At 39.1% G+C, this 12,769-nt stretch overlaps 1 protein-coding gene across 14 annotated transcripts in view; it reads left to right on the top strand.

Annotated features, from left to right (window-relative positions):
* gramd1bb (GRAM domain containing 1Bb) overlaps window positions 1-11,388 on the top strand; it is a 97,358-nt gene extending 85,970 nt beyond the window's left edge. For 11 of the 14 annotated variants that reach the window (XM_081614248.1, XM_017308230.2, XM_017308232.2 and 8 more), the window contains 9 exons: window positions 9-152; window positions 235-353; window positions 440-582; window positions 676-779; window positions 2,238-2,538; window positions 3,850-3,861; window positions 4,947-5,054; window positions 5,554-5,674; window positions 6,992-11,388. In XM_081614248.1, coding sequence (XP_081470374.1) covers window positions 9-152; window positions 235-353; window positions 440-582; window positions 676-779; window positions 2,238-2,538; window positions 3,850-3,861; window positions 4,947-5,054; window positions 5,554-5,674; window positions 6,992-7,081 — 1,142 coding nt within the window. In that variant the 3' untranslated portion in view covers window positions 7,082-11,388. The remainder of the gene's footprint in view (window positions 1-8; window positions 153-234; window positions 354-439; window positions 583-675; window positions 780-2,237; window positions 2,539-3,849; window positions 3,862-4,946; window positions 5,055-5,553; window positions 5,675-6,991) is intronic. The other 3 variants (XM_081614247.1, XM_081614249.1, XM_017308233.2) reach the window with 1 other exon arrangement.
* Window positions 11,389-12,769: the final 1,381 nt, after the last annotated feature.

The raw sequence follows: 12,769 nt of genomic DNA, 5'->3' as shown, positions 1-12,769 counted from the left end.
CTATGTAGGTGAGGTGCAGGCCTTCCATGAAGACTTGAATGGCAGGCAACATATCAACGAGGTGTACAAGTTCAGTGTGGACAAGCTCTACGACATCCTCTTCACAGAGTCTCAGTTTATGAGTGACTTCATGGAGCAGAGGCGCTTCTCAGGTCAGTAATCCTGTCTTTAACTTGTCTGATGGACCTATTTTAGGGAGGGGAAAAAACTGAAAACTGTCGTTTTTGGATCCAGATATTGTGTACCACCCGTGGAAGAAGGAGGAGGCAGGAAACCAGACCAGAGTGATAATGTACACCATCTCTCTGTCTAACCCTTTGGCACCAAAAACTGCCACCGTCACAGAAACGCAGGTGATGCAGAGACTTTTTGTCTTGAAACTCTCAGGTTTTTTTTCCCCATGAAGGAAATTCAACCCACACATTTCTGGTTTTGTCAGACTCTGTACAAAGCCAGTCAGGAAAGTGAGTGCTACATCATCGACGCCGAGGTGATCACGCACGACGTGCCCTACCACGATTACTTCTACACGCTCAACCGCTACATGCTCACACGGGTGGCCAAGAACAAGTGTCGGTTACGGTGGGCACTTTCAGTTTATTTTGGAGACTTTTATTCCTGCCCTGCTTCTACATTTCTAGCTTATAACCAGAAAAATGTGTTTCTGTCTCTTAGTGTTTCAACAGAGCTGCGGTACAGAAAGCAGCCGTGGGGGCTGGTAAAAGGATTCATTGAGAAAAACTTCTGGAGTGGACTCGAAGAGAACTTTCGCCAACTAGGTAAAGCTTTTTGTTTTGTAGTCATTCCTTCACAAAACATTGATTGATACCCTATGAAATGGGGTGGATGTGAAAGGAAAAACCTTCTTTAAATAGTTGATTTGTTGATTTGATTATGTCACAACAAAAAATGGCTAAACAGTCTCATTAAAGAACAAGTCCTCTTTGAAAATCAATTTTTAAGTCTTGCTGCAGATTTTTGGATTTATGGTAGCTTGGGGACTTTGACAGGATCATTTTAACACATCTTTTTTTTTTTATGAATCCTCTCCAGGTCTGGCTACGTTTAGTTTCATTGTCCTGCTAAAAGTTGAACCTCCGCCTCTGTCTCAAGTGTTTTGCAGCCTGGTTTTCTTCTAATATTGCTTGTAATTTGCTTCATCTATCCTCCCAAAACTAATCTTGCCTCTACCACTCTGAAGAAATACACCCACACACCATCATGTTGCCATCACATGTTTCACCATGGTGTGTTTAGGGTGATATGCTGGGTTAGTTATTAGGGAAGTTGTGCATGTAGGTCATAAAGTTTAACTTTGCTCTCTTGTGACAAAAGCACCTTTTGACACATATTTGTTGTGGATTTAAACTAGTATTGAGGTTATAGCTTAAGGGAGTTTTATTGTGAGGGGATTGCTTTAAAGGAACTAAATTACAAAAAAAAAGTTTATTATTTTCGCTACAGTTCACAGTCATGCTCTACTTTATGCCGATGTATTACATAAAATCCCTCCAAAATGCATTGAAGGTAGTGGTTGAAAAATAAAAGGCTCTAGAGGCATGGAACTTTTTATGAACATAACATTCAAGCTGAGTCAAACAGAGAGCAACTTGAAACTGGGTTAACGTTTGTTCCTCTTTGGGTGAATATAAGGAAAACAGTCAAGAAAAACCAAAAAGAAACAGTATCAACTTAGAAAAATCTAAGAAAAAAATCAGCATTACAGAACTAAAATTAGCTTTGCTCTAATGTTGGAGGAAATACAGCCTTGCTTGATGTTGAAATAATGACAAGCCCTTTCTGCAAAACCAACCTACACGGATAAATAAATCCAGATTTGATGTTCAAATACTATTTGCTCTCAAATGCAAATAAGCTTGAGTAAACGATTACAGACAGGCAGCAAGACAAATATCCACCTATGCTGCAGACAGAGGCACAAGCTTAGTACATTAATTCACTTCTGACAAATAAGCCGCATGTTTAAACACCACTTGCAGTTAACTGCTGGTTTGCTTAATTAGAGCGCAGGGCTGCTCACCAGAGTAAGGCAGGAGTTGCAGACACCACTAAGTTACAGTCGCATGAAGTTCTTCCCTGAAAACGGACACAGATGTTTCTGTGTTGCTGCTAAGTTTGACAGCAAAAAGAGAGAATAAAACCACAGAGAACCCATGCACCTCACGTCACATCGCGTCCCATCCTGACAATGACGGAGGTTTTCTACCTCCCCTCAGAGGTGGAGCTGTCCAAGCTGGAGGAGCTCCTGATGGAGACCCACCAGCTGTCTCCGAAGGCCAAGGTGGTGAAGAACGCTACGGTGAGGCGGAAGAAGAGGCCTCTCCCCCACATGCGAAGCCAACACCTGGATGAGGCCCTCAGTCCTGTTACCACGCCGACAGACGAGGAAGTGATTCAGAGGATCAAACATGTGGTGGGCTCCACGCAGACGAGGCACCAAAGTCCAGAACATCATCACCTGCCAGGAGGCCTGGCTCTGTACAGCGTCTCCAAACTGCTGCTCATCATCAGCTTTGTGTATGCTCCAAACACACACACACACACGCACCCCCCCCCCACACTCACACACACACACATAGCACTTTGTGCACCATTATTAGGTAAGTCTTAAAAAAAGATCTGCAGTGCTCTTAGTTAATTAAAATGTTAAGAAATCTAAAGCATGAACCCAAAGTTTAAGAAAGTAAAAGTTGGGTTTTGGCTTTCTTAAGAAAATATCTACATATGCACAATTATTGTGCAACTATTGCCCAAAATTATTACCACTATTGCTAAATACAAAACTCACATTTTAACTCACACTTTTTTTCCCCCATCTCTCTTTTTTAATTCTCATCTTTTTAAGTGACAACTATAAACAAACAACTTAAAAATTTCCAGTAAACATTTATGACATCTTAAAAGAAAAAAAAAATCAGTGGTCAACACAGGCTCTGATTTTTCTGCTGTTCAATAACAGCGATAACCTTTCCATTCACGGAGTATGTCAGTTTCATGAGCTGTTGACGATCATCTTTTTCTGCAGCAGAAACCTTGGCCTCCCAGAGGTTTACTGCTTCTATGTAAATGTGCCATTTAGCAAATGCCTACAAGTTCTTAAACGGGTTCAGGTCAGATGAGGAAGAGGAACTTGTTATATTATAGAGATCTCAGCTTTTACGTCTTGTTCAGTGGTGGTTGGGTTCCAGACTTACGTACTTTGGCCATGGCTCTGAGTTCTGAACGTCTTGTACTTCTAGGGACTCCAGATAGGTTGCAGTTCTGGGACATGACAGAACTGTAAGATGATGGTATCCTGGATGCGTCACATTCGATTCTTCTCAAATTCTTGGCTGTAAATTTACATCTTTTTTTATGTTTCTTTCCATTTCCAAAAACATAAAAAAATGTGATGGTTCTGTGATCACCACTTGACATTCCAGCAATTTCAAGAGAGCTGTATTCCTCTGAGAGACTTTGGGTATTTTTTGACTTTTCAAAATCTCATTTTTGAGACCCATTTTGTTTAAATAAAAGAAGCTGCCTAATAATTATGCTCATCTTAATAGGTTGTTGATCTCCTTAGGCCCGACCCTTCTTCATTGCACAGATAACACATCCACTGTTATGCTTTAATACAATAAGCATTGCAGTTCATCCAGCTTGAAGTAAAAAATATATATATATACCTAAAAATGATTATATGGTCAAAATACTCACTTGCCTAAAAACGTTGCACACTTTGCATATTCAAACAAATGCTTATGTAGAGGTGTTGCACACAATGTCTGTTATCACTGTTTTACTTTGTGTAACTTCTCTCTCCTTTCCTCCCACTGCCATCTGTAGGATCTGTGTCAGGTATAATGTTTTGTTGTTAGCCAGGGCCACATGCAATACTGTGCAAAAAATAACAGCTCTTGCTTCTTTATATTTCTGCTTCCAATAATAGTGACCACAAACACCCAGATCTCTTCCAAGAGATCTGGGTAAATATCCCTGACGAACCTTTTAGATTAGTTTTAACAGTGCCTTTTATTATTAAGTCTTGTCTGAATGTCTGTAAATATGTGTCAAAGCACCTCTTAAAATAAAGATCCTACAGTGTGAATTCACAAATTCAGACAAATATGTGTGTATTATATTATATAAGTTGAGTGTCTTCAAGGCCCGATTCCTTGTTGGAACCTTACAGTTCATCATGAGGCATGAAGCGTGCGTGCGTGCGTGCGTGCGTGCGTGCGTGCGTGCGTGCGTGCGTGCGTGCGTGCGTGCGTGCGTGCGTGCGTGCGTGCGTGCATAAAGTTGTGTACTTCACTCAAAAAAATTAAGGCCCATGAGTTTAAGCACTAATTCTAAAATGTATTATTTTAGAATTAGTGATAGAATGTTTGTTTTATTTTATGTTTCTTGCTTTTTTTTATTTTGTGGCACTATTGGTCTTTATTCAAGGTAAGAAGGGCAGAAAGGTGAGGATCTCACTACTATGCCTCACTGAATCCCTATTATTTTTATTAAATAAATAATTAGAAAATATACCTTAATGTAAATTATAATAAATTTAACCCCTAAATACTGTAAGTGTAATGAATTTTAACTATGAAATAAACTTTAATATTGATTAATATCTCCTGACTCCTTAATGTGACTAAATTCTTCCCTGATGATACTGATTACTTTCACGCATTATTAATGTTACACATCAATTTGATAGATAAAGGAGGCAGATCTTCTGCCGAACCTAAATTGCTTGGATCAACAGTCCCCCATCTTCTCTCTTTGGAAAAAAAATATAGAGAAACAAGAAATGATTTGAGGCTTTTGCACAGAGCTTTAATTTCTCAGTAACTCACACGGCTCAGATCAATGATTCAGCTTGGTCGTGACATGCTCCAACGAAAAGCAGAGTTTTAACTGCGCTCCTCCTTTCTTCTTGTCCTCATTAGCTTGGTCCTGCTGGTCTTCCTCAACATGATGCTCTTCTATAAGCTTTGGATGCTCGAGTACTCAGCCCAGTCCTTAACAACATGGCAAAGCCTGCGGCTTCAGGAGAGGTACGTCGGCGTGGATCCATACTCCCCTCATGCTTATTATCTACGCAGGAGTCTTTTGTGAAAGCAGTGCGAAGTGATTAATGGTCTTCATGGAGAGACACAAAACCCAATCCGCAAAGAGGCTGAGCAGAGTTCTGCTGTTGTTATTTTCACCAAAGGCTGCCACACACACACACGCAAGCTCACGCGCATACATACACTCCCTCTCAGACATACAGACTAAACTATATCCATATGGCCGCTCATGTGACAGGAAAACACTGTTTCTAAAATTACCCCTGAATAGCTTTGGGCTTACTGAAACAATTTACCAAACTGTTTATTGGCAGTCACTCCAAATGGAAATCATGCTTCAGCGGCTTCACCCTAAATGTGTGCGTGTGTGCGTGCGTGTGTGTGTGTGCGCGTGTGTGTGTGTGTGTGTGTGTGTGTGTGCGCGCGTGTGCGTGTGTGTGTGCGTGTGTGTGTTTGTGTGTGTGTGTGTGTGTGTGTTTCCCAGTAAGCTGCCTCAGACCCAGATGGAGTGGGCTCAACTTCTGGAGGCGCAGCAGCGTTACCACGACGCCGAGCTGCAGAAGTGGAGAGAAATCATAAAGTCGTCAGTAGTTCTGCTGGACCAGGTACTGCAACACAAAGAGGGGGTTTCACGGGCTTCAAACCATGAGAAACGTCCAACGCACGGCACGGCGCTGCTGTAATTTGACACAACTGGAGCTGAAGGGTTAAACGGCCCCTTCACTAGACATGAAGTCTCTATGGACTTGAGTTTGGTGGAGGAATATGAGACAGGAGGCCTGTTATTACTTCACTGCTGCACCTTAAAGTTGAAAATTCTTTACTTTCTAAATGCTGCAGCTCAGATTATCCATGATGTGAAACATGAAGTTCAACAAGGATTGATGACCAGTTGCTGCAAATTATTGGACACACATTAAACAAATAACACTGGACAGAAGAAATTATAAACACTGCATAAAATTAGCATTGAAAATAACTATTTTAAGCACAACTTAAGGTTTATTTAGTGACAACATTAATCTGCATATTTTTATGTAAAAAAAAAAAATCTTAGATGCATGAAGCTGAAAATATTTCTCTGCAGCTCATTAAAATTTGCCATTTCACATTTCCAAGTATTTTGACAAATCAGTTGAGGCTATATCTGAATTACAGTGTGTTACAAATTATTTACACCCCTGGAGCTTTCTCAGATTTTTTCTTGTTACAACCACAATATTTTGAATAAATGAGCAAAGCAACCAAAAGGTCCATGGCAGCTCTGGATGAGCTGCAGAAATGCACAGCTCGGGTGAGAGAGCCTGTTGACAGGTCAATAGTTTACCACAAACCATATGGGGCCCACCCCCATAAATTAAGAGTTAAATTTTGTCACATGACAAAACTCTTTGGCTAATATTCGAAATACTATATGTGGAGGAAAACTAACACTATACATCAGCCTGAATACAAAATCCTCACAGTGTTAGCATGTGGTGGCAGTATGATGCTTTGGAGAAACCATTAAGATTCAATGATAGGAATGATTGGTTCTGAATGCAAACATCCCCTGTGTCTACGTTTCTCAGATTATTTTTGAAAAGAAGTTTGGGAATCAAGTTTGTCTTGCTTCCACTTCACAATAATCCAATACTTTATTACTCAAAGAAAGTTCCCATGGAATACATCAAAAACTCTGAGCTGCTTTTTTCAGTCGATTTTAGAAGCGTATGGTTGTAACTTAACACAACGCAAAACACATGAAAACTGTTGAAAGGCATTGTAATCTGTCTGCTTTGAGACCCCAAAAGACAGTAATTCTGCCAATACCATCCATATATCAGACACGTTCAAATGCGGTTTGACCATTGCATTTTAAAAGATGTTTGTATTTCATAATATTTTCCCTGTCTTTAACACACTGGTGTTTTCATCTTCAGATGAAAGACTCATTGTTGAACCTCCAGCGAGGCATTGGCTTGAGGGACTACAGCTCTGAGACCGAGGAGAAGAAAATCCGCTACCACTGACACACCACCACAAGGCCATAAGGGCATGCAGTGCAATATAAGGACCTGTTTTGTTTGTCAAGAGGTATGGAGGCAGCAGCAGGGCAGAGAGGGAGGCGGGACCAACGGTGAGCGGGTCCAAAGACACAGAGGAAAGGACAGTAGTAGTTTCTGGAGCACCCAGAGAGGGGAGCACTGGAGGTGTTCCCAACATCTCTGAGGCATCGCGGGAAGACGTGAGACCATTTTCGTTCTTTACACCAGTGGGGAAATGTTTCCATTCAGCTCTTTTTTTAATTTCAAGTGCATCCTACTGTAAGCCATGTCAACAGGAGAGTCTCCGAGATACAGAAGGAACTACTGCATGCATGTAGACAACAGTCCTCAGTGTCAATATGGTCCAGTTTCAGTTGATGTACGTCAGGAAGAAAAAGACCAGAAAAGGAGAGACCCAGTCAAAGGACATGGGTGTCTTTTTGAGTCTTAAGCATCTCTTGACTGTTCCAAAAAACAAAATCGTTCCCTCAACGTCCATGCTGTAGCGTCCCTTTAACAAACCTCTCGGTGATCCCGAGCAGAGGTTCAAACAAAACAACTGGTATCGTAGCCAGGAGGTCAGCTTTACTGACCCCTCGCCTTGTTTGAACCTGGCCTACATGGTTCCTGTCGGGGCTGGCTCCCTGTCAGACCGGCCTGTCAAAATGTTACAAATCTGTAACATTTGTAAGCATATATTGCCGAGAACCCAGTTGGTCTTATCAGCATACAACACCAATCAGATCGTTACTAACCACTACTTACAATTACGTCTCCTCGTCCTGATGAAGTGGAATGTATTAGTCTGTCAGGACTTGATCAGATCTTCAACACAATGTAACATTTAAATTGGGGGACTCTGCAGTCGGGCCAGTAGGGAGAACTGCATTCTTACGTGTTTTATTACTAAACTGTGATGAAATCTCTTTACAGATGTTTCAAATTGGAAAACATTCTATGAATATATTTGAAATATATAGGAATATTTCACTATTTAATATATATTTCAATATAAATATATATAAATACATGACCTATATTTATTGTTAATTTATGTACATAGAGAAATTCTCAGAGCTCGAGACAAGTTAGAGTTTCTATTGAAAAGTGTTTTCTTCTACGAAATGCATGCCAGATATGTCTGTGACATGTCCAGTGTGCAAGTATGATTCTGCATTTGCGCGATTATATTCGCGCTCCTATGTGTGTGTGTGTGTGTGTGTGTGTGCGTGTGTGAGAAAGAGTGCGTGTTGGTCCTTGTGTGTGCTTACACGTGTGTGCTGGAAAGTGTGACATTTTTACCATTCCACACTCGTATGTTTCTTACTTTTTCTCCTCTTCTGGCTCCCTGCAGCCAGACTGCCTTTATTTTATTTCGAATGCTGACGTGTTTTTGGATGCTGCCTTGCATTATTGTCCCACCGGGGTCCAGTTTACACTAGAAGAGTTTTGTTCCAAAGTGATGTATCCAGAATCTGAAAACAAAACGAACTCCTGCTTTTGCAAAAAGTGATTGGTTGTAGACGTTAACACATTTTTTAAAAGGATATTTATTAGAAGAAGGTCCCAATTGAGTGAAGAAAGTTATGATTTTCCTCATTTAAATGGATATGTAATATTTTGGATGAAAACCCTTCCTTTGCCCTCTGTAAGCAGCTCTGTCGTCACCACTCCGGTGGCTTGACCTCTCTTTGCTGAACAGGAATCTTTTGACATTTTGAGAAAGGCACTAAATGTTTTGAACCACTTCTATGTCTGGAATTGCAAATAACTAGATAGTAATTTGGAAATAAAAACGGAATCCTTCAAATCCTCTTTAAATTTAAGTTCTAACTGATCAAAAACAGTGAATGCATTAATGATGACACGTCTCAAAATGCCAAACTATCCCTGTAATCCAGATTATTGTAATTTCCCTCTTCTTATTTCAAGTGTCTGTTTTGGGTGCAATAAAAGCATGAAAATAAACTTTACACAACTAAACTGAACCAAAAGTAAAGAGTAGAATTGCACCATCACAGTTTCTCACATTGTTTTAAATGGAGTGTTCATCATGTATGTCATGTACTATATATATATACATACATATATATATATATATATATAAATATCTATATGTAAGAAAGGAGATGCGCTGTAGAGCATCTTTGGAGAGTTTCTTTAGCAAAGACCCCCCCGTACAGCACTTCCAAAAATGAAGAAAGAAAAGATTTCCTCATTAAACGGTGAAGCACTTTAAGGCCTTTTCAGGTAGAGAATAAAAAAAAATATATATATATATAATGGTTGCGTTTAGAGATGAATGTAGAGGAAATACTACACTGGTGATTTACAACTTTCAAACTCATTTGACGTGTTTTGTTGGAAACTGAGATCTTTCCTAAACACATCCCGAATATGAAAAATATCAGATGTCTCTATGTTTTCAGGCTAAATACGGGAAAAGTGAATTCTGGATGCCCCCGCTCTGTGTTTTAATGGTGGGCATGGTGAAACTTGGAGAGAAGCTCGTTAACTGGATTTCTGCTATGCTTAATGTAATTTTAAAAAGTCACAAAGTTATGATATCAGAGGAAAATCTAGAAGTTTGAATGTGAAATGATGTTCCTTAGGGTTCACTTTTAAAGTCCTGACTACCACGGTTAACAGAGAAGCTGTGCTTCATGTAAGTGATGGTGAAGGAATGTCATATTTTTTTCCAAATAAAAATATGGCCGAGATGCTTTAAAGGTTTGTCTTTAAAGGGGTATTTGAAGTGTTCATTTTACACAAGCAGGTGTTTTTCATTTAGAATTTTAAATATCGTCAGATAGGCATGGGCCGGGTTATTGTCCTCGTGGTTTGGTAATGTCAGTATCTCAGTATTACAGTATTATGGTATTTACATAAAAGAAAAATAATTGTATAATATGAATTTTGTTGATTTATAGCAAAAAAGAAGCAATCATTCTTATTGCTGCTAAAATGACATAGTTTATACTAATACTGTTGTAATAATTTATTTGAATTTTGATAAGCAAAAAATATCCACCTACTAAATTTAGGTGCATTTTTTAAGTAAGTAATAAATTTTTTTTTCTTTGTTGCTGCGCTCTTAATAGAGCAACATGAGGATAACAATCTGATATTAACAGGCTTGTTAGTGGGGCTCTCTGCTCCAGTAGGGCCTGCACTGGTTGCTTTGCAGAAACGGCACTTGCAGCTCGCAGATTGTAGCTTTTAAAACGTTCCTGTAAAAGGAACGACGGGTAGAGCCCTTTGAGTCTTTACTCCGTGGCTGTCTGCAACTTGAAATATTTCCAAGCAAATTGGTGTTTCTTGTGATTGAGGGGAAAGTGAAGGACCCTTTATTTCAGCCACCTAACCAGCAGTGCACAGCAACAGGTGGTGGAGGGTTCAGAGTTTTCTCCAAGCAACTGGAGAAAATCTGATCACCCCAACAATTTTTATGGCATTTCCTGACTTTAAACTGCAGGGATGACTCAACGAAAAGTTTTTTTTTTAGCTGGTTTTCTGACCTTGGTATAACTTAATACCTGTAACCGGTCCATGCCTATTCTCACAGCTCAATTTGGATAAAACAAGTTGTCAGAATGTATTTCCAGCTACAGTTATGCAAAATTTGACTTGCACAAGCATAAGCAACAATCAATCCCTGTTTGCTTTCAGTCTCTCTTTTCTAGCTTGCACTCGCACAGTTAACCTGTGTTAAATGAATGATTGTATGGTTGCTCTTGCTGCTGTGTAACACAGGTGGCCCAAGTGGGTTTTTTGTTTTGTTGTTATTATTATTTTTCATTATTATTATATCAGTGATAACTAAGAGATTGCGTGGTTCAGTGATTGCACCCAGTTCGGCACGGCGAGTCCGCCGTGCTGAACTTGCGGCACTGTGTTAACCCAACTGGAATCAGGCGCAACCTCCTGAAAACGACCACTGATCAAAACTCCTGGCAAACACTCTTCTACAAGTGTGTCTTGAGATAACATGTTCTGCTGTATTTCTTTTTAAAAGCAATTCTACTGTATTTTTTTTATTATTATTCTAGAAGATGTTTTCATCTCTAGACTTTTAGTGAGATTTATACACAAGATGAATATACTTTAAGTATATGTTGTGTATTTCTGCAGTGTGCACACAAACACACTGACAAAAGAATCCGGCCTGCGCTGCGCGTGGGTCTTGACTTGCTGATGACTTTGCCTCAGAGAAACCGAAAACAACAGAAGTGGCTTTCTGGTTCATGTGAAGTAGAAACTGGAAGTATGAATAAAGATTTTTAAAAATCCAATCAACTTGTGTTGCTGTTTGTTTGTTGGTTTTTGTTGTGTGGATGGGAGGTTTCTATTTAGAGCTCTTTAGGTTACAGGAAATTCAAGAGAATAGCTAAATTTCCACAATAAGACGTACAAAACGTGCACTGTGCATCGTCTGAGGAGATTCTACGAAGAATAGAAAAGACAGATTGCATGGCATATCAATATGAAATATTCATCTGTCACTGCACTTTAGTATGAAAACTGATTGATAATTCATGGTATGTTCTGAAAGCACTGTTATTTTGGGAATTGAAGCTTTTTATAACCTTGCCTGGTGAAGATGAGCTTGTTGTTGTTACTTGTACTGCTGTTAACTTTTAAGTATTAATTACTATGTCAATGTGTTGATTATTTTTATTTTTTTTTCTATTTGCATTTAGTGAAATAGAAATAAGCTTTCAAACATTTAAGATGGACACAAGATGTGCTACGGGAAAAAAATCTGTATCATTATCAATATCAAAGCCATATAGAGCCAGATTTAGTTAATTGGGATATTATTAAAAAAATTAATTTAATGCAGTAACTCAACTCACTGAGTCAAACACATTAATTACAGACATGGTGATACATCTAAGACTTTTTAAAGATTTTTTGCTTACAGCTAATGAAAATATGACATTTAGGATTAGAGTATTACATCATACCAATAAAAACAAACATTTTAACATAAATGCGAGCTTAGTGAAAGTAAAGCTATAACTTTCTTCAAGCTACTTTTCAGACAAACGTGCCTCATTAGAAAGCATATTCTGATGTACTGAATATAATCCCAGTAAAATAACACACTACATTCCTTTAGCATTACATTGTACACGAGTCGTGAATGTGTTCCACTTAGCTCACCAGTGACGCAAATCAGCAGTCTCTCCAATTTGTTTTTCCTGACACGTTTTACCCCAACAAGAATCTCTGCTGGAAATATGTTGCTTTAACATGGATTTGACAGGTTGTGAAAGCAGATATAAAGTTCAGATAAGGCATCACCTACAGTGCTCATGGTTTTATCACTTCTTTAAAGAAATGTCTGACTCGACATGAGCAGGCAGCTGCAGCCTTTGCTGCACTTGGAGCATTTTGCTGAAGTGATATCTTGCATTATCGTATTTCTTCCCCTGTAATATGACTCGAATTTGACACAAAAGATATCTCAATGGTGTTCAAGTTAATTGTGTGCGTCTGACTAATCATAAAATTTAATAATGGCCAAAGTCTAGCTGTTCTTTGAGCAGGTCTCTCTAAAACACAAAAGAGCTGTTCAAGGAAAATGTGCAGAATAGGTAACATGATACAGACAGGGAGTCAATACAGTTAGTTATTAGTGTCACTGGCTCCTTTTTACCTTCCTAATGG

The sequence above is a fragment of the Poecilia reticulata genome, chromosome 13 (genome assembly GCF_904066995.2).
Source record: "Poecilia reticulata chromosome 13, P_reticulata-male-v2, whole genome shotgun sequence".
NCBI lineage: Eukaryota > Metazoa > Chordata > Actinopteri > Cyprinodontiformes > Poeciliidae > Poecilia > Poecilia reticulata.
Note: the sequence above shows the minus strand (reverse complement) of the source record. Positions and strands in the feature narration are given on the sequence as shown.